Source organism: Apus apus, chromosome 10 (assembly GCF_020740795.1).
Source record: "Apus apus isolate bApuApu2 chromosome 10, bApuApu2.pri.cur, whole genome shotgun sequence".
Classification (NCBI taxonomy): domain Eukaryota; kingdom Metazoa; phylum Chordata; class Aves; order Apodiformes; family Apodidae; genus Apus; species Apus apus.
Window position 1 is genome coordinate 9,018,133 of NC_067291.1, and position 21,895 is coordinate 9,040,027.

Sequence of the window (21,895 nt, forward strand, 5' to 3'; positions counted from 1 at the left end):
CATTAGTTTCAGCTCTTAACTCTCCCAGCAAAATCAATAGATTTTTTAACCTCTTTTTTAAAATTTACTTACCTTAGTTTACTAGCTACAAAGGCCATGTATCTGTGCCTAATACAAGCAACTTCAGGTAAGGCTTCATATTTTCATCTTAACTAATTTTCATTGGTGGGTGATCCTTTTCCATCTCCTTTCTGTCAGACAGCAGCAGAGTACAGCTAAATTATAGCATTTATTGGAAGTGTTTATTTTAGGGGTCAATATAGCTTGATTTTTATTTCTGGCTGTTACTGAGTTGATGAGTGATTTTTGAGCAGATCACCCATCTCTTTTATGGCTCATTTTCTCAGTAGATCAGGGCTGTTTCCTTCATAGTCACAGTAAATTTCAGGGGGAGGACAGGTACTACCCAGGGAGTTCAGAGCTGTTACCAGAACAGCTGAATTTGGCAGAGATGATAGCATTTAAGAAATCAAAGCACTTTGGTGGAGAGTGTGGCAAAGTTCAAAACCATTTCAAACTTGTTTTGTTTTGGACCACTTCCCAAGGTGAAAAAGGAAAGACAGTGCTAGCTTTGGTTCTGCTGTCAAAAGACCTCTCACCATAACGTGAGCTGTCAAAACACCCATTAATTGTTAATAAAGCAATGAGGTGCCATCTTGAGACCTGGCCAGAACATGGATTATGCTTTTTGTTCCCTTTTGACATGGACATTAAACTTTTCAAAGATGTGTACCTTCATTTCTTGGAGAGAACTGGAGTTATCTACTCAAGGGACTTTTTGTAGTTCTTTTACAAGTGTTTTCAATAGGGGTTTTTATTATATGGATGGAATCAAGCTGGAAGAGGTTCTAAGCAACTTGAAGGATGGGATTAGACTCAGAAAGAAAACAAAAAATTGAAGGCTTGGCACCTGGGAAATGTCTGCAGAAATAGAGAGTAGGAATGGCTGGCTGGGCTGGCCCTTGGAGGCTGCAGTGGGGCTGTAACCCAGCGGTAAATCCAGTAGGATGAGGCTGCTGCACAGCAGGCTCCTCTCTTGGCTTTGAGAGTTGTCTGGGGAGGGAGCGTTCCCAGCCCCCGGTGCTGGTAATTCCCAGGTGGCAGAGCCTGAGGCGCTGGGAACCTGAAGCGGTGCACGGGCTGTGAGCTACAACATGACAAGCCATCTCCCTGATGGAGAAACGATCCACTTCTTCAGTTGAGGAGCGGGGGAGAAAAAAAGGTTAAGAAAAAAAAAACAAACAGCAAAACAGGCTCAGGAGAGAGAGGAGGAACAGCGGGGGCCGGGAGGAGGACAGGGAGGAGGACAGGGAGCCGCCCGGGGCTGTCGCGGCCCCGCTTTTCGGCCCCGGGTGCCAGCCCTGCCGCCCCTCGGGCGCCGGCGGGGCGGGGAGGGGAGCGGGGGGCGCGGGGCTGCGCTGGCCCGGGGGAGGCTCCGCGGCCCCGGGGGAGGCTCCGCGGCCCCGCCCGCCCTGCCCGCCGCTCCCACAATGCACAGAGCGGCCGCCCCGCCGCCCGGCAGGTACAACATGGCGCGGCGCGCCCGCCCCGCCGCCTGAGCATCCTCCCGCCCTCCTCCTCCTCCGGCTGCCGCAGAGGGGCCGCCCGCCCGCGCCCTGCGCCATGGCAGCCTCCGAGCTCTACACGAAGGTAGGGCGGCGGCGGCGGGGCCGGGGCCGGGGGGGGAGCGCGGCCCGGGCGGGCATCCCCGCTTCCCAGCGCCGAGCGGAGGAAAGGGAAGGAGGGCGGGCGGGCGCGGGCAGGGCCGGCGTTGGTCTCCGCGGCGGGGTCGCCCCGGCGGGAACCGGAGCCTCTTGCCGAGATGGGGGCAGGTCCCGCCGCCGGTGCCTGCTCGGCCCGGTGAGCGGCGGCCCCGCCGGTCCCGGCAGCGGCTCCGGGCCCCGGGGATGCGGCGTCGCTGCGGCGGCGCCTCCCGCAGAGCAGCGCGGGGGAGCGGCCCCGCTGCCCTGCCCGTCCTGGCGCTGCGGGGCTGGGCCCTGCCGGCCCCTGCCGCTCGCTCGTCGCCTTCAGAAACACCGGCCCGCTCCGGGTAGAAAAACACCTCTTGCAACAGAGACGCTTCAGCGCTGGACTAACCTTTTTAGTGACGCTGCACCTCGAGATGATGTTCATTCTTCTGGCGGTTGTTCAGAAGCCCTGCAGTCAGCAGCGAGGAGGTGCATGACTCGCGTGTGCTTTTGAAACAGACATTTTTCTCATCTCTTAGTCTTGTGCGTTCGTGTCTCATCAGCTTCTACCCGGAAACAGTTGCTGCCCTACACGTCTTGGTGATGGCAAATGGAGAGCTGTGGAAAGGGTTGTTTTACCCCCTACCAAGGCACGGTTTTCCTTGTTGTGCCGTGATCTGGTGTGAAAACCTGAAGAAAAAAACAGACCACAGGTTTTGAAGGCAGAAAGGGTCACTGGGGTCACCAGTACTGAGTACTGCAGTACAACATAGCAAAACCCAAATACTTATTTCAAAAAGCTTGCACAGTCTTAAGTGTGGTTTGTCGAAAGCGATGCCATCTAGATCCTTCAGCCACCTTAGGGAATCCTTTTAAATTCTCCCCAGTCTAGCTCTTTGTGGGGGATGAGAAAGGAAAGGAAACAGCCTTTTTGTTTGGGCATTAATAGGTCACCTTATTTGTAGAGTCCTCCCACTTGGACAGGGTGGACAGCACATGGACTGTGCATTGGTTCAGATCAAAGTGGACAGTCCTGTCAACAGGCTTGATCGTTTCTGAATAGTGCATTGGTGTGGCAGAGATTGAATGTGAGGAGCTGAGGTGCATGCCTGCACCCCCTGAAGAGTGCAAAATACATTAGTTGATATGGGGCATCTTCGTGTCTTGTGTCTCGTCGAAGAATGTCTCATAATTCCAAAAAGTTAGGAAATTAGTGTTGTGGTCATGAGAGCACTGATACTGCAGAGTTGTTCCTCGGCACCCAATAGACCTCCTCTGTAAGGAGTTATTTTGGAAAGGTTTTCTTGGTTTATCTCTCTTTGTGGGTGTTCTTACTACAGAATTGAAATGTATCATAAAGAGTTGATCAGAGAAACTTTTCTTCCCTCCTCCCCCCAATTTCCAACCATGTCAGACCTTGAATTTACTTCCTCAAGCGGTTACATCTTTTGTTCAGGAGCTACCCCAAAAAATGTGGGTGTCCTGTTGTCTTGGGACTGTTTTACAGTGGAAAGCTCAGGGCCTCTTGTAGTTCCCAAGAAAGGCTCTGAATCAGGCACTGGAACAAGAAAGCTGCTGGGTGTTGAAGAGAGACTGTCTCTGCTGTCTTCCCTCTCTACTGTTTTTTTTTCTCCAGGTAAAGCCATCGTGCTGCTGTTTGAATCATGGCCAGTATCTCATCCTTGATTAAGTAACATAAATAATGGATTTAAGGTCATAGCGTGCAGAGGTAAAAAGAACAAACACAAAGTCAAACAAATGCAGGGGTGATCTTCCAGTAGGGAATTGCTGGGTGAAATGAGATGGCTTCTGTGCTTTACTATCACACCACTTGTCCTCTTTCCAGCCGTATGTAGGTGCAGAAAGAATGACTTCCACGTTTTTTTTTGTAGTGGCAGGCAGAGCCAGGATTTTCATTCAGGACAGCTGCTTCAAGTACCAAAGGTTCCAGTATAGCATCACCACTTAATGTATGGTATTGGCACAGGTACCTTGCTGACAAGCAGGGTAGGATGTGAATTTGCAACACGTCGTTGCTGACTCTGCATGTGCTGTGTCCTGAAGAGAAGTACCTGGCAGTGCCCTTGCCCTCTGCCACTGGAAACCCATGTCCCAGCTTGCCCGAGTTGTTCAGGTAGCTGTGTTCATGCAAGTCACTTGGAACAACAGCTGGTAAAATGATCTTAATGACTGGATGACCAGTGTTGCAAATAAGTTGTCAGCATCTCTTCAAATGTTGTCTGAGAACGGGAGAAGCAGCTTCTTATTCCCAGCTGTTTGTGGAAGCAGGTTGCCCTGCTGTAAGCTTAGGTGTTGTCCAGTTTGACTGACGTGCAGGGGTAAGCCTTTAAATTTGATTTCTGTGCATGCCGGTGTGAAAATAGCACTCACTGTCCCAGCCACATGTGCCATCTTGAAACAGCATCAAAGAACTCTTATTTTCCCAAGCTAAGGGACTGGCTCTAGTGCGCTCACAAGCCAGTTGTGAACAACAGGCCCAAACCATGCTGGGCTTTGTATTCCTGTGCCTGGTGATGCTGCAAATGCAGGCTTTTCTGAAGGCATTAACTTCAGTTTTGGGATGCAGCAGTTTAAAACTGCTCCACAGTTTATATCCCAGGCATTCTTATTTAAAATATTATGCCTGTGAGCTCTGTTTAACTTGTCCTGTTGGGCATCTGTCAATGGCAGGTTGGTGGTCCTGCTGTGAGATTGTTTCTGAAAGTTTTGGTTCTTCGAGTTTGGAAATAAACATAGGAGAATCTCAGTGTGTTTTCTGAATCACTGTAGCCCCACTGAGCAGTGCTTGGATGCAATTGATCAGCATTTCAGTAACTGCTGACCAGCAACACATGTGTGCCTACTTCTGCTGAACCATAAACATTGACAGCTACAATGTAGCACTGTGTTTGCTTTTTTAAGTGTAATCCGTTTTCCTTGGGATTTAAAAACAAGTGAGAATGTTTTGCCTAGACCTGGAACCCATCTGACTTCTTTGTCCTGTCCAAACCATAGCAATTCTTGTTAGACACCATCTTTGTGAGTTTCAGGTGTGTAAAACCAGGCCCCAGCACATGCTCTCTGCCTTAGATGAAAGGCAGATCAGATGAAAATAACAAAGCAGATCAGACACTGTTTATGCTGCCTCTTTTAGAGTCAGAGTGAAGAGCTGATGTAATTCAGTCATTTTGGTTCTCCATTTCCATCCTTTTTTCCCTGTGTTTGAGTTGTTTCTGTGTCATGCTGTGCTTTGCTCAAGCATGCTGCTTTGGCCTCTCAGGATTTCTGTTTCAGTTTTGTCTGGTTGTGTGCGATCTGCTTATTAATTTATTTATCCATTCAGTCAGACATTGAATTATTTTTATTCTTGCTGCTACCAATATGCTCCTCCCTTTTCAGTACCTTTGAGATTAGGAGCAGCTAACTCCAGCAAGCTAGCTCCTAATGTAGGGCCTAATCCAATTTCAGTAAGGGTGGAAATATTCCTTTGAACATAGAGGAGTCGATAAACAGTTTTTGTTGGAGAGCATAGTCTGGGCAAGCTGAACTCAGTAGCTGACCTTCAGTCCTGCCACTCTCTCCTTTAAATGGTTCAGTTTGAGGGTTTATAAGCAGCAAATTGAGTTAGGGAAGTGTCAGAGGGAACTGCATAGAACAAAAAACCACTTGTGCAGTCCTCAGAGTTGCAAGGAGCCCTTTCTTGTTCTGCTGGAGCTGTCTGCAGGCAGCAGCTTTGGCTTTTTGGGAAGTACAGCAAAAACCAACCTGAACATAAGACATAAGATATAACTGTATTTCCAAATTTCTGTGCTTATTAGTGGGCTTTTCGTGGGCGTTAAAAAAAAAAAAGCTGCTTTAATTATAGCCTTGTATACTGCTATTCAAACTATTGCATGTGACATAAGTGTTTTCTAAACATTAAACAGCAGCCAGTTGTCTCTGTAGATGTCTGCTGTGTTCTTCCAGAGCTGTGCTGCCCAGTAGAGCAGAGCTCTGGGAGTCGTTCCTCTCCACACACAACTTGGGTGTCCTTCTCTGCCTCTGAGTTGGACCTGCAGTTCAGAGCAGAGTGGCTGTTGCAAAAATCAAACGTGTACTGTCAATCAACTACATCTGCAAATACACTGAGCCTTTACAGTACATTTTATAACTGTATCCCTGCCTCCTCTAAAAATCTAATGCAGCAGCAGGAGAGGGGATGTTTCAGGTGGTTTTGTGCCTCAGGGACCTGCTGTGTCACTGAAATAAATGTGACAGTAGCTCAGCCAGTGACAACTCTCACCTTTATTGGTGTGCACCAACTTTATCTCTGTTGCATTTAAACTGAAGGTGCTGGGGATATAATTGCCCAACAGCCTAACAATACTTGGTTTAATCTAATCTTGATGCTTTTAAATGGTCTTGTTAAAAAAAAAGTTTTCAGCAGTTGGATGCCAACCCCAGCAGCCTAAGAAACTGAAAAAACACTGCACTTTTTAATGGCAGTTTTGTGGCAGGTCATCAATTTATCATTCTTCTTAAAAGAAACTGTGAGCCTTGGGAAGCAAGATGAGTGATGATTTGAGTCGGAACCTACTGGAGACGTAGCAAGCTCCTTGTGAAAGCTTCTTACAGCCCACAAATAGCTTTTGGGAGGGTGTATCCTGTAGGCCTAATGAACCACTGGGGGTGTAGCATCATTGCAAGCTACTTTTGAGGGAGAGGAGATCATAGTTTTATTTTAGATTTTTTTATTTTTCAGTAAACCTAACGTGAAATTTGTGTGACTTCCTTGTTGCTTGTAAAAAATAGTTGTGAAGCTCCCATTTAAAACAATTGACCTTATTTACTTAATTATTTGAGTAGCATGTTAAAACACTCACCTAATAATATGAGTGGATTATGTGGGATCCCCCCAAACTGTTATCAGTAATCCTTGCAGAATAATAATGTCTGTATATCAAACTGCCACTGGTTATGGGCAGTCTGTTCTACTGCTGTGATTTTATAACATGTGCCAGATGGCTTAGCTACTGGTTTAGTACTTTTTTTTAGGTAAATAAATGCACAGCTAAAATGCTATCAAGTTCCTGCTATGTCAGGAAATGTGTACAGAGACCACTGTTACTTCTGGTGAGCCACAAGCTCCGGGTGGAGTTGGAAGAGATAGGTGATCAGTCAGGCAGACATACTTGCCTCTTAGAGCCTCCTCATGAGGCCTTTGAGAGTCTAATCCTCTACATGTGTTTTCATAACCAAGTAATTTGTCTCTCTCTAATGAGACTCATTGTTTAACCTCTGTAGGACTGAAGAAAGCATTTTTGTTATTGAAATTTACTCATTGAACCAGTTGAATTAGAGGAAGTTGCAGAAATATCCAGTATCTCAAGGTTTCACTGTTTCTGGATGGTCTATTTTTTAATAGGATTAAAAAAAACCAAAACAACAAGAAGTGGTAGTAAGGTTAATTATAGATGCTGTGAGGGAAAAGGAGTGTGCAGCTCTCAAGTCTACTGTCCTGAGGGTACCAGTTGAATGGTCCTGGGATTTCTGGCAAGTCAGGACAGGCTTTGCAGCAGACCTTGGAGGAGCCAGTCACTTGGGGTGTCCTACAGGGGCATTCACTTGATTGGGATTTCATTACTTGAAATCACAAAACATACCCAAAACAAATATTTAACTGTTTGAAGTCTTGGTTATAGACACCTGCACATACGTGTGAGCATATGTATGGACACTGCCAGCTGGGGAGGCCAAGTCTTGTCCTGAGCAGTGTGGTCACGGGCAGCTTGCTGCGCTGGCATGTCACAGGATTTGGGCTGTGTTTTGTCCCTGGGGTGCTGCTCTGCTCCCTGCCTGCTGCTGTCTGGAGGCATCACGGCTGGTGATGGACCCAGTTTCACTTGGTGCTGTCAAGTGACAAGGCCTCCTCTGGTCTGAGCCAGTGGTTGGTTTTATGCCTCTTGGTGCAAGTCAGCTTAGCTTGGCTTGGATGTCTGAAGTTAGGAATCAGCACAGTCTGAACTCCTTTACATGGCTGGGTTTTCTTCCATATGCTTGAAGGTGCAGAGGTTATCTGTCATCTCATTTTGTGCTCACTCTAGCAGAGCAGTGTTTACTACCACGTGTGTCACGCTTGACTCTGATAGTGAGTGCAGCTGGGCTGAGGGCCAAGATGCTGTGCTTGTGCCAGGCTGTTGTTTCTGCTGCCTCATTAGTGAGCTGCTGGAACGAGTTGAAGCAGCAATGTGCATCTTCTGCTCCTCTGCATCTGGAATAGCAGGCTTCATATGTTCCCTTGGTAATAGGTGGGCCTTGTTACAGAAAGTGTGGTGTTGGGGTCAGACTAAACCCATGGTTCTTGAAAACTGTCATCATGTCTGTGACTTTTTCCTCTTCCACCAGACCATATCTTTTTGCTGAAGTTATTGTCATAGACCATGAACCCACTCTTCACACACAACAGATGTGTGTATTTTTGTTTTGAGGGTGATGCTTCCAAGAGTTTGGTTTAAATGGATATTAAAACTTGAAGGAGAAATACCATAGGCACAAAAGTAAACCTGTTATCTAAAGGTCATGAAAATTCAGTGTCAAATTCACAGGCCCTTTACTGTACAGTAACTTTTTCCTTTTGTTGGCTTTACTTGTGAGCTGCATCCAGGATGGAGAGTTGTGTGATTGGGTTGCTAAGGTCTCGTTTACCAAGGCTAACAGCAAGGCTGTCAGTGCCTTTCCTGGCAAAGAGCAGCACTTTCCTGCCCACGCCACAGTCTGTGCCACCCTTTGCTTGGGACTGCATCATTTCCTTCTCCTTCTCAGTGTTGCTTGGCTTTGCTTAAGCCTGATTCTGCAAGTATTTATCTTTATTCTGTGTGAGTAATTGCATTGCTTAATTTTATGCTTTGAAATCATGCATGTAGATCTGAAAGACTGAGCCTTTGAGTCTCTGTTTCCTCTTACTGCAGGGAAATAACTTTGCTGTTGTGTACCTCCTCAGAATAATTTGTGCAGGAAAACAAATTAAAACATATCCTAGGGATGTCATCTCTTCAAGTTCTTTCTGTTAAGCTCTGTGTATGCAATGTTGCAGTAAGTTAGGACCTGTCTACTTAAAACCCAATTTTAGTATTTAATAGCAAGAGTGTATTTTCAGAAACAGCTTCCACTTTCAGGACCCCCCCCCACCTCAGGGAGATAATGGTTCCACTCATCTTCTTTTAGCATAGCCCCCTTTCTCAGTTTGCTACAGGCAGCAGCCTACCATGAAGGACTATGTGAAATAAAGAACCTGAACTGCCCAGCATTGTGCAGGTGTGGAAAGCAGCAGAGTCATTAAGATGATGATTTTGGGGTCTTCCTGTTCCTGGCCTTCCAGGCCATAACCTGTGTCGTTTTTGTCACAGTGTAGCTGCTTTGCTGCCTGCTCTCAGTTAATCTCAGTATTTAGTAGTTTTATTTCAGTGTATCTCAGTCCATTTATGTACAAATTAAATGTAACAAAGGGATCGGTGCTGGCTAAGAGGTTTGTGGGTTTTTTGTGTGTCTTGTTTGGGGTGTTTTTTTTTTTGTTTTTTTTTGTTTTTAAGATAGAGGGGGTAAGTACTTGGTGCGACTGCATTAGAGCAGTGTCTTTGATGCATCCTGAGCAGTAAGCAACTGGAAAGTAAACACAGGAAACATCAGGTACTACTAATAAAGTTCAAAGGCATCACTGCTACTGAATGTCTGTGGATTGCAGATATTGACCCAGCTTTTAATGTATCTGTGAATTTTAATATGAATTCTGGAGAAGGTGAAAATGGATTACTTACAAATCTTGTGTCTTTATACCATCTGTTCTCCATAGTCGCATGGATTTAATTTCTTTGGCCTGGTAATCAGGGACAATAGCAAGAATTGTCAAAGCTCTTTCCCTGAATAATAATGGTGTGAAGGTACTCAAAGCTGGGGTAAAGCTTCTTAAAATGTTAAGGGAGTAGAAAGTATAAACCTAACATCAAAAAAGCAAGTATGAATGAGAAGTCCCCGTGGTCTGAGGAAGCAGCATGAAGATTAAACTGGAGGAGTCAGGAATGCAGAATGCAGCTGTGCCTGCAGCATCGTCTTCAAGTCTGTTACCTCCGTGCTGTTTGGTGAAAGTTGTGGTTGTTTTCTGAACATCTCAAAAGCTGTTGCATTTCCCTCATTGCTTATCAAGTCGCTTCATTTTTGATTTTTAACCCTGCTCCAGGTGTGGCTGTAGGTAAGGCTGGCAGGGCAGTTCACATAGAATAAAACTGCCACTGGTAGTTTGCAGAAGTGGCTTGTTGAGTTTATTTAGCTCTTAGGAGACAGTGGGAATGGTTGAGAGCAGCCTTTTCCAGGCTACTTACACTGTGGTCTGATGAGAGCCCTCACTTTCAAAAAGCAGCATAGCTTTGAAGAGTCTCATTCTGTCTTTAAAGCAGATAACACAGGGGAGAAATACTATGTGTGACTTGTCGTGTCATTTCCTAAGATTGCTGTGTGGTTAGATATGAACTGCATGTTTCTGGCTTGATAGTCCTAAATATAGAAGAACAGAGACTTCTCGTCTGAGTGACTTTCATACCCATATGGTCTTTTTTTTCTAAGTGAATATGAAAAATCATGAGGTCTTGCTGCAGTTACTGATGGCGTCTTTCAGTTCTTCCATTTGATTATCACAAGACAAGATAATTTTGCAATTACTTTGTGTGTTACTGAAGGACACTCTTGCTCTTTGTAAAGCCAGAGAAATAAACTAAAAATATTGTGAATTGATCTAACAATGTGAGAATTCATTGCCCCAACACAGCTTGTCACACGTTACTCTCTGCAGACTCCATGGGTTATTCATAAATATCTTTAAAGCAGATGACCTCAGTTGTTTTGCTGAGGAAACCAGAGAGAGAGATTCCCAAGTTGCCTTGTGAGTGAGTGAGTGTACACCAATACAAGAAATATGGAAATATTGTCTATGGAGTTTGAGCCTATTCTGCCTGGAAAGGAAACACCAACTGTTTCTGGAAGTGCTGAGAATCTGTGGTATAAGAGATATGGGATGGAAATAGATGGTTTAGCCTATATGTATGTTCAAATAAGTCGAATATGGTTGTTTTCTTGGTTTTGACATAGGTGAAGGCTGTATAGCCAAGCATATAATAGCTAATTACACAGAATCACAAAATCCGAGGGGTTGGAAGGGACCTCGAAAGATCATCTAGTCCCCCTGCCAGAGCAGGATCACCCAGAGCACATCACACAGGAACGCATCCAGGCGGGTTTTGAATGTCTCCAGTGAAGGAGACTCCACAGCCTCTCTGGGCAGCCTGTCCCTGGCTCTGTCACTCTCACAGTAAAGAAGTTCTTCCTGATATTCACATGGAACCTCCTATGCTCCAGTTTGCATCCATTGCCCCTTGTCCTGTCACTGGTCATCACTGAAAAAAGCCTGGCTCCATCGTCCTGACACTCACCCTTTACGTATTTGTAAACATGGACGAGGTCACCCCTCAGTCTCCTTTTCTCCAAGCTAAAGAGACCCAGCTCCCTCAGCCTTTCCTCATAAGGGAGATGTTCCACTCACTTAATCATCTTTGTGGCTCTGTGCTGGACTCTTTCAAGCAGTTCCCTGTCCTTGAACTGTGGGGCCCAGAACTGGACACAATACTTCAAATGTGGCCTCACCAAGGCAGAACAGAGGGGGAGGAGAACCTCTCTTGACCTACTAACCACCCCCTTTCTAATGCACCCCAGGATGCCATTGGCCTTCTTGGCCACAAGGGCACATTGCTGGCTCATGGTCATCCTCCTGTCTACCAGGACCCCCAGGTCCCTCTCTTCTTCCCCAGATGCAAGACTCTACACTTGCCCTTGTTATATTTAATCACGTTTCTCCCCGCCCAACTCTCCAGCCTGTCTAGGTCTCTCTGAATGGCAGCACAGCCTTCTGGTGTGTCAGCCACTCCTCCCAGTTTCGTGTCATCAGCAAACTTGCTGAGGGTACATTCTGTACCCTCATCGAGGTCGTTGATGAAGATATTGAACAGCACCGGTCCCAGTACCGACCCCTGAGGGACTCCACTGGTCACAGACCTCCAACTAGATTCTGCCCCATTGACTACAACTCTCTGACTTTTTCCCTTCAACCAGTTCATGATCCACCTCACCTCAATAATTTATTAACAAAGGTTTAAAGTACGTAGAGTTTTGACTTATCTGGAGATATACAAAGAAGGCTTTTTCAAACATTCCAGACAATAATTTCATTGCTCAGGACATTGTCTGTCTTAGAAGAATCTTATACAAGAAAAAGCATTTGCAGAAACTGTTAGAATTTGATGTCAGAGTGCACTTATTCCTTGTGACAGTCTTATGTGTTGGAAATACACAGGCAATATAAACTTTATGCAAAAAAAAGAGGCTAAATATAGTATACAATTTCCAACTAGCATGGAAGGTTTTAATTTCACTCCCCTTTCCAGCATAAGGGTGTTTTCCATCATTTCTCATGCTAATCAAGGTTAGAATGGCACTAATGAGATGGGCTGGAGCAGACAGGACTGGTTGGTGGTGCTCTCAGCTGGGCCAGCAGCACTGGGGGTGGGGGGCTGGCCAGGGCAGGGCTGGAGATGAGAGGGAGGAAATGCAGGGGTGTGTGCGGGCGCAGCGCTGTGGCGGGAACCCCAGTTCTGCTTTCACAGCTGCTCCCGGCGCTTGTAGAGCCTCTTTGGGAGGTTTAACTCTGCTCACTGGTTTTCAGATAGAGCTTGCCAGGTCATTCCTACAGTTTCTGGTTTCCTTGCAGGGGGCCGTGCTTTTAATTTCCCATGAAAAAATGGTGGGACTAAGTACAGCTTTGTTAGATGTGCTTCACTGCTGCCAGAGACGTGTCTGTGTTGGACTTGGCCTCGACGACAGGGTTGTGTTCTGGGTTAGCTGGGTGAAACTGGGTTTCCCTCAGTAACTCAAGCTAGGTCAGGAAAGCTCTGTTCTAACAATGTTACTACATCTCAGCCTGGGGCTTCTGCGTCGTTCTAACAAAAAATAAGAAGTTAATTTGAATTTTTAGAACCTCAAATAGTTATTTTCTTTTCATTGTGACTTTTTTGGGGGGGACTGGGATTAAGTAAAAAAAGAATTCTGTTTGGACTTCAGCTCCACCTTACAGAAAGATACTTGGAGAGTTACAGCCTTATCTACTATCAAAGTTCACAGCAAAGTCAGCAATTGTCCATCCTCCAGATGGCTTACAGATACCAGAAAATTTAGCCTTATTTCAGCTCTGTGATCTGGGTGACCGGTTATGGCTCCACTACTTTTTTCTCAGTAACTTCTTGTTTCGACCTCCTGCACTGTAACACAGCACGGAGCAGTGCATCTGGCTGATCAATACAGCCCTTTCTTTTCCCTTCCTGCCTAAGCAAGTGCTGAACACACCAGATAATCTCACGGCAATGATGCAGATGGCTCTGTGCTGAAGCAGAGACACTTAGACAAAAGACAACGCTTCCTCTTTCTGCCTGTATGAACCCGGGATGAACACCCAGCTGCAGCCCGTGCTCTGGGCCCCTTCTGTTCCTGAGCTAAACTTGGGCTGTGCTGTGTATTGTGAGAAATTATTCCATTATCCTGCCTGCTATGGGTGAGGTTTCTAGAAAAATTGGGAAAAATAATTTAAAAAAGCTTCTGACACATCTTAGATCCGTTTAAGAACTTGAGAAGATGAAATAATTGTCTGACATTGCATGTAAAAATACGTTAGAAACATGATGGTCTTGACCGGATTTATACCAGTGGTCTGGAGTATTTAATACTTATTTCAGCATTTACTTAATTATGCTCTGAAGCCTAAATTATGACCTGCATCATCTTAGTGTTAAAGTAAAATCCTACAACCAGTTGTTTTGTTTGTCCTCACAGTATTTGTTTTCTTCAATCTTAAATTCAGGTGCCCGTAAAGTTAATCGTAACATATGAATATTTTTGTGTGTTTGCTTTAAAGATTGGATTTTTACGTGTGTTTTACATGGGAGTGTTTTTGTAGTACACCCACAACATTCACTGTAAGCATACAAGCATGAAGTCATGCATCCTTTTCCTGATATTCTTTCTTCAATGCTATGTGTTGCATTAGCTTAATATTCAGGCATGGCTGTAGTTGTTTCATTTGCCCTTAAATTTCCTGTGGCCACTTTTCTGCAACTCTTGTAACATGTTTTTCAGGTTGAATGAACTAGGTGTTTTAAAGCAGACTTGTAATTACCATCTTTTTGAAATCACTAGTGTATAATTCAGTGCTTGCCTTTATATTGGTGGTATGGATTGAAATGCAACACGGTGTGTGCCTCTCTCTGTGGGTATAACCCCAAATGAAGTTTGACATGAGTCAGAATATTTTCCTGTTGCTCAGCCTGTGGTAGGTGTCACACTTCTGCTTGATGTTTTCGCTGATCTTACTGTGATTTTTCAGCTTGTTTTGTGTCCCAAGTAGTGACCAAAACATTGGTGGTTTTAATCTAGCTGTAAGTGCCACCTCTTTGGAAGATCTTTCAGAGCCGTGTTCGTTCCTTTGGCAGGTCTGGAAATCAAAACTGTTTTAAACACAAAATTTTCTTAAACATTGTTTTTTGTTGTTTTTTTTTATTTGACTATATTTTTTTAAGCCTGATTTACTTTGAGCAAACATTTCTTTAGAAGTGTGCTGAATCAAATGAGAATAGCATGCTGCAACAAGGTAGAAGTGTTGGTGTTTGACCATGTTTTTACTGCGGTTTTTCCATCAAATCCACCGTGTACCCAAGCAGTGTTGCACGTGCCTTCCCATCACTGCCCGGGGGTTCTCAGCAGCAGGTGCTCCTGGTGTCACAAGTCATGGAGTAGAAGGTTGTCACCGTGGCTGCTGGCTGAAGATGGCTGCTTGGGGAATGGGGGTCTGTGAAATACAACAGGAACTGGCAAGTGTCACATATTGTATTTTTGTCTGCTCATCAAATTTGCCTGTAGTAGCTTGTTATATATATCCTGTGTTTTGGATTTAGCTTTTTTTTTTTTTTTTTGCATCACTTTAATGTAAGATCAATTTTCAGGTAATTTTAAGTCCATGGACATTTTCCCAGTGGCTGAAGATGTAAATTGTGCTGCAGTAATTCTTTGTGAAATACTGATAGTTTTTGATTGTACCTTGTACAATCAAGGTGTTTTTGGCAAATCATGTACAAGTTTTTATGGTGTTACAAGTCACCAAGCCCTAAATACAAAGAAAGCCTTATAAAAGTGTGTAAGAGAAATTAAATAAAAGACCCCCAAACCACCAAACTTTGATATCCCTAGGATTAAATGTGGTAGTTACACATAAAGTAGATGAAACACTCAAGGACAGCATTTATTTTCCATGAGCTGCGATTCAAGTAGTTCCCCTGTTCAGGGTGCAGGAGGCAGGTGCCTTATGTGCCAAACCCAGAGTGCTGCAGACACTTGGACCCAGGTTTCCAAAGCCAGTGTCAGCAGGGTGCAAACTTGTGGGGGAGTCCTGGGGTGCAGCTCAGAGCCTGGGTCACTGCTGTCCCCAGCTGCTGCCTGGGAGCTCTGTGTGCGGCCAGTCAGGGAATTCCCAGGAATCAGAGATTTATGGGATAGCATGGGGCTTTTGATCTTCCTATTACAGAAACTAACCATGTGAAATTATTTTTCAGATAAAACATTAATACAAATTGTCTCATATATTTTCCTCACTGTATAACAATAGAAATGTCTTTTTAAATTAATCCTGTATAAATATCAGGCCTTACACTGCACGGGAGGTATATAAATGGCTGTTGCTGAGCAGCAAGACAGAAAATATGTTCCGTGTCCAAAGAATGCTTCTGCCTTTAAGGAAATCGATATGTTTTGATGAATTTTTTTTTTGCAAAGTTAGTGATGCCATTTTCCTCAGGCCCTAAGAAAAATGTAGATGAGTTGGTGAGAGGTTTTGCAGCAGCCTGCTCGTCGTGGAGATGCTCTGCTTTTCAATCCTCCCTGGTTATTTGGCATTTTTATGAGAGCAAAGTCTTGTCTCACCTTTCGTACTGCAGCTGGCAGCAGCAGTTTGTTAGCAGAAAGGTAACACTTCCAGGAGTCTGCCTGCGTGTTGTGGCACTGGTGGCAGAAACATCAGTGGTTTCAGCAAGTGGAACAAGTGGCACCTCCTGTGGTCTGATGTGTGAGTGATCAGGATCTCTTTGTAGGGGATCCAAGTTGGTCAGGCTAAGATTTGTGTTCCACCTGTTAGTCACCTGGCCGTGTGTCTGCTTGTGTTGTTAATATTAAAGCTAAGCTGCTCTGTTTCAAGTGTTTCTAGGCTTAGTATCCATAGTGGTGGTACTGTCAACCAGCTGTAGGGGAAAATATAAAGCTGAAAGGAAACTATTCTAATAGCATCAAATTATGTCCAGAGCAACCCCACCCAGGGAAATCACACAGCACAGAAATCAATTTCTCCTAAGTTTCTGTTTTGCATAGATAAGTGAAACACTTCTGCAGTGCAACCTTTTTATGACTGTGCTCTGTTTTGTTGTTGCACCTCACTAACATAGACACTTTTCTTTTTCCAGCCTAATAATGCAGCCTGCTCTCTAGGTGGCTGTGTTCAGTTAGCAACAGGTTGACAGTGAATGATTTTGGTCAAATTTGGCTTTCACTTTCAGCAGCTGTTGCTGTTCAGTCATCTCCTTCATCTAGTGCTGCTAGAATTGATGGTAGCTCTTTGATCCAGACATTAACAATCTGTTTTATTCCTACCCAAAACCGAGGTCATTCTTGAAAGAGGGAGACACAAGGTCTCTCCTAAGTTTTCTCATGGTTAACACCTGAAAGACTGTTTTTTGAGGCTGTCTGTAAATAAATAAATGTTCTCTGCTGAGGTTAGAATCATACGAGTTCATTTTTATGGGTAGATCTTGCTGAGAAACGAGGGACAGCTTTTTATGAGTTGAAATTTCCTTTTCCTTGTTAGGATGTAGATAGTTTTATGAGCTCTTTCAGCTCTTGTCAAAGAGCTGTTGGGCTAGGAAGATAGCTGTATCTCATGCTGCAGTATTTGTGGTTGTGCAATGGAAGTAGAAGACTGCTGAAGGGACTGCTGAGCCACTTGCATTGCTAATTCCATTTTGTCAGCAATGTCAATTAGGACTTCAAGAGGTTAAAATCTCAGAAGAGAGGCTTTGTGAGTCATATGGTCTCATTTGATAGATAATTATTGTAGTCTGCTGATTTCTTCATGTGATCTGAGATGAAATCATGAGGTATAAGAGAATACTTCGATTTCCTATTATATTTTCTGATTGTGTACAATTGTGGTAACACAGCTAGCTTTCTGGCCCTTCAGTAAAACACCAAAACTTCTGTCTATATTTTTTTTGCTGTGAACTCTTTTAGAGTCCCTGCCTAGGTAACACTGAGTGTTGCCTTTCAGCAGCCCAACTTGTCCTTCCTTGAACAAAGTGGGGTGATTCCACACTTCCGTGTGATTTTGGAGGTGATGTGGTTTATTTATGTTAGTCTGCTGAGGCTGGAAGAGAGTCTAGGCAAGAAACTTGAGTTTTGGGATAGTCCTGTTGATACATGTTTAGTTACTTGGTTTTCCTTCTGAATTCAAGGGTATCTCATTTGTGTACCTTATATTTTCATTCTGTTTTCTTTTAAAGTAGTTTAGGGTAAGTGACAGTCCTGTGCATGCTCAGCTGGAGATGGTTGCTTGCTGGGTCCAGCCCTGAGTGTCAGAGTGGTGGGGGGGCTTTGTCATAGGGTGGGAGAAAGGGCTGCATGTCCCCCTCGTGCCTCTTCCAGTCCTACATCTCCGATGAGGGAAGGAAGAAGTCATCAGTGGAGAGCCTGGAATGTACCTGTGGAGAAAGTCCAATATGATTTATTACCTGGATAGCAAAGCTAAGTTTGTTAGAGCCAACTCCATACTGAAGTGTAAAGTGCAGGTGACACTACTGGTAAGCTTTGAGTGATGTGAAAGGTAACAATATTTACCTAAAATTTCATTCACTTCCTTTCCCTGAGTGAATCATACTGTTACTTCCCCTATCAGCAGCTTTAGGCTGGTGGTTCAGCATTTGCATGGAACTATTACAAACAGTAATAGATTCATTGATCATAATCAGGCACAATTTCACTACAGTTCATTTGATTCTTGCTGTAAGTTTTATTGTCATTCCAGTCCACTTTTAGACTAGAATTTCCTTCCCTTTCTAGAAGGCTGATTTGTAAATCAGTGTCTCTGGAAGTTTGCAATATTTTAGTCTTATTTTAAGGGAGTTTTAATTTTAACTCAATTTTTTTTATACTAGTAACTAAAGACAGCTGAATAACAGAGACACCAGAGTGTAAAGTTTTCCCAGGAGAGAGGTCCTTGGTCCTGTTTTCACCAGTGATGGTGCTTTGTGTTCTGCTACAGGGTTGGATCCTACTAAAGGCTAAGCAGCTATAGGATTTTAACATCCAGTGATTATATAAAGGATAGAGCGAAAATCTGATTTTGCAAATAATTCTGCTAAATTAATGAGCTGAAAATGTTGTGAAATTATTTAATGCTTATAATTAGAAACATCTCTTTTCTCCCACCTGTTCTTTTCACCAGGTGTTTTCTTCAGCAGGGATTTAAGGCTAGGCAGTGGTGCTAGAGATAAGAAGCTACAGCTTAGTGCTCATAAGATGCTTTTAATATCTGGTAGGGTTGTGTCATGTGGAAGGTTCAGCTGTCTCTAGTAACCAGGTTTCTATGGTGATCTGCTTTCTGCTTTCTTTTCCCCTTCTCTAGACAGTAGAAAATGTACAGTTTCAGCTGAATAAATTAAAGGTGCCGCTTCATGCTGGCATAGATCACATAGTTAGAAACTGCTACGCAGCATTTGCTGCCTGAACTTAACAGCATTTGTGTCTTACAAGGCTGCTGCCCTTTTTACATCAAGAAACTTTTCTTTGTGTAGCCTAGAGGAAACCAGCCTGCTAACCTGTTTTGCTAGACTATTTAAATGCTTTCCTCTTTCATACTGCTTTCTGTTAATTCCTGTAGCGAAAGGGAAGCAATATCCCATCAGAAATATTAAGGATGGGGAACTGCTGCTTTAGCTGAAGGGGAACAAAAAAAAAAGGTCAGAGGTGGTGGCATTTTGTCTTCAGCTGTGTAGCATCTTTGTGTTAAACTAGGAAATCTCCCTGCTTTCTGGAAGGGTTTTGGTATTTTTTAATACATTTTTTTTTTAAAGAGAGTTCTGTGAGTAGGTGTGTTGGAGCAACTTTGTGTATGTGTGTGTTTGCGAAGTTTCACAGGAATCCTTTGTTTAAAAACCAAGTAAAGGAAGACATTGCTCATGAGCACACTACTTTATCCTCATACTGCACCTCTATTGTCATGTCCTGGTTAATTATTTTGGAATTATTCTATAATTTTGTAGTTTCTGGAGGTTGGTGCTTGCATCAGAACATGTACTTGATAGCACACACCTCAATTTTAACTTGTGTGGCTTCTTACCCTACAAGTTGTGGATACTGCAGGGCTGAGAGCAAATGAATAATCCAAGTGTCCAAACCATGGCTTCTGCTGCTAGTTTCTCAGCTGCTCTTGGCCTTTTTTTGGCCTCCGTTGCTCTGTGAATGGCAACAGCCCATGCTGAAGAGCTGTTTTTGGCACTGTTCATTTTCGAAATAGTTCCTTGATACTCCCATGTCCAGGGTGAGTGGGAAAGAGGGCATGAACTCCAGTAGTAATACTGCATTTCTGTACTGAAAACAATAGCAAATATATACGAAACTAACAAAGCTCAAAGGAAAAAAGCAAGCAAACAAACAACAAACCACAAACATATTTAGTACAAAGAACAAAGTTTCTTGTCTTTGTATAAAGTAGATTCTTAGGGCTGGTATAAACATCCAGTGAAGAAAAAACAGGTATGGGAGCATCATATGTTCTGTAGTGGGAACAATGAAGATGAATTTTTCATTTTTATGTCATTATTTGCCTCCTTTCACTGGGTCTACATTTATGGCGTAAGCTGTTCACAGAGTTCAGGAGCTTTTTAGATGAAGACAAGGGCAGTGCTTTAGAGGCTGTAATGTGATCAAGGTAAAAGCCATTGGTTTGGGCTGTTGTAAATTACTCATGTGCACTGCTCTCGAGAAGCATCCTGGGTGTGAGAAGCAAATTGCTTTGTGAAGTTTGCAATAATTCCAGGCACTGAGCCCCCAGCCAGGCAGGGTGCACGTCCCTCTCGTGGGCCAAGGGCTGGGGCTCCTCAGGGCTCGCTCCCCAACCCACCGCCTTGGCTGAACACATTTTATCATTTCCTATCTTACAGCAGGAAGGCAATATGAAGTTGGGTCAGTAAAAAAATCCCCAATAGAAACTCGAAGTTTGTCTTTTAAGTAGACAGAAAATTGGGTTAATAAGAGGAAAAAAAAGAGCTTCAGCATTCTTTGAGGCAGAAGGTGCTGTACAAAAATGTGTGCAAGACTGGGTGGCGAAGCTGGGTGACCAAGTGCAGAATTGCTCTGCCATCAGATGCTGTGCTCTGACAAATACATTACAGTTATTTTGGAACAGTTTAGTGGACTGAGAATGTTTTGCAACATGGCTGCAACTCTAGAGCCAAGCAGCTGTTTTGTTTGCAAAGGTGATGGATGTGGGATGATCTTAGTGCTCTCTAGGCATTGCAAGAGCATCAGTTCAGAAGTTTTAATATAATAAAAATGTATTGTCTTTTCTAGGGTTACTCCAGAGCTGTTTTCATATGCATGTATTTGCATGTGCATGTATAACTAACTAGATATTTTCCATATTGATTCCTGAGCATGAGAAAACCATTAAATCTGGCTTCACTCATTTAAAATTGTGAATATTCTGTCTGGTTTTGAAAACAAGTAATTCTTTCTTCTGCATTACTTTTATGAATAAAGTTTGGGAGCAAAATGGTCATTAACTGGAATACTAGGTTTTGTTTTCTGTTATTTGAAGGCCTTTTCAGACAAATAATTTCAGAATTTTTTTTCTTTTGGCATTCTGGAGACAATCCATTTTAAACTTTCCCCATTTGCTACTACAAAGAAAGAGCATTTAATACTTGAGATCAGGTATCTTTGCCTGAATTAATACACATGGGCCAAAGTGTTCTGTTAGGGAAAAAAGCTATATAATGTTATGCTGCAAATGTATTTAGGATCTGCTTAGGAGAGTTTCTCCAAGTAATTTTTTTATTACCAAGTTTCTGATACCTCTGAAAAGACTTTTTTTATTTGTATGTTTTCAGCATTGAATGTGTACCTTGGAACAATATTTTGCATGTATAATACCCTTTTCTTTCTGTGTAGGCAACAAAATTAAGCTTATGAAGCCTTTTATCAATAGATAGAACAACTTATTCACCTCAGAGGTATTAACTGACTTGTCTCTTGCTTAAGGGTTTGGCTGTTAAACATAAATAATAAAAAAAATGTGTTATTGTCATGTAGATGGATGATTAACTATATTAAACTATATAGTCACTGATCTTTTGCTGTTGGTTTTGTATTGCAGTATGCCAGGGTTTGGATCCCTGATCCAGAGGAGGTCTGGAAGTCAGCAGAACTTCTCAAAGATTATAAACCTGGAGATAAAGTCCTCCAACTTAGACTTGAAGAGGGCAAGGTAGGTCTACATATTGTTCATAAACTGTTCTTGCTCTTCACTGGAGACTGGTGTATCTAACACAGGCAGCTGTACTGTCAAAATATTTCTGCATTTATGTATATGCACTTATTCTTGTCCACTGACCTTCAGTAGTATTTTTTGTGTGTCAAATGAAACTATTAATTTACAAAAATCCATTTTGCCTCAATTTAAAAAATAAAATGTGTTGCTTTTATCCAGCTGCCTGTTGCGTTCAGTTTCATCATCTTTTTCTACTTATGCCATTAAAGCTATAACCCTTGTTTGATATTCCAGTGAGAGCAATGTTGCCAGGAGAAGAGGGTTGCAGAGAAGTAATTGTGACTTTTAAGTTGAGCATAACCATTAGAATATTAATAAAGATGAGAAGGAGCAAGGATTAAGAGCATTACAAAAATGATATGGCATAGAGATATTATGACATGTCTACAAAAAGCTCACATCCTTCTGCTGAAGGCCTGCTCATTTTTTTTCATGCCATTTAAATGGTTATTTCATCTTAATACATAGTGATGGTGATCTCCCAGATCTTCCT

At 43.3% G+C, this 21,895-nt stretch overlaps 1 protein-coding gene across 3 annotated transcripts in view; it reads left to right on the forward strand.

Annotated features, from left to right (window-relative positions):
- Window positions 1-1,543: 1,543 nt before the first annotated feature.
- Window positions 1,544-21,895, forward strand: part of MYO5A (myosin VA) — a 103,106-nt gene continuing 82,754 nt past the window's right edge. For 2 of the 3 annotated variants that reach the window (XM_051628234.1, XM_051628235.1), the window contains exons 1-2: window positions 1,545-1,650; window positions 21,229-21,339. In XM_051628234.1, the coding sequence (XP_051484194.1) occupies window positions 1,624-1,650; window positions 21,229-21,339 (138 nt within the window). In that variant the 5' untranslated portion in view covers window positions 1,545-1,623. Of the gene's footprint in view, window positions 1,651-21,228; window positions 21,340-21,895 lie in introns of all 3 variants that reach the window. The other variant, XM_051628236.1, reaches the window with a different exon arrangement.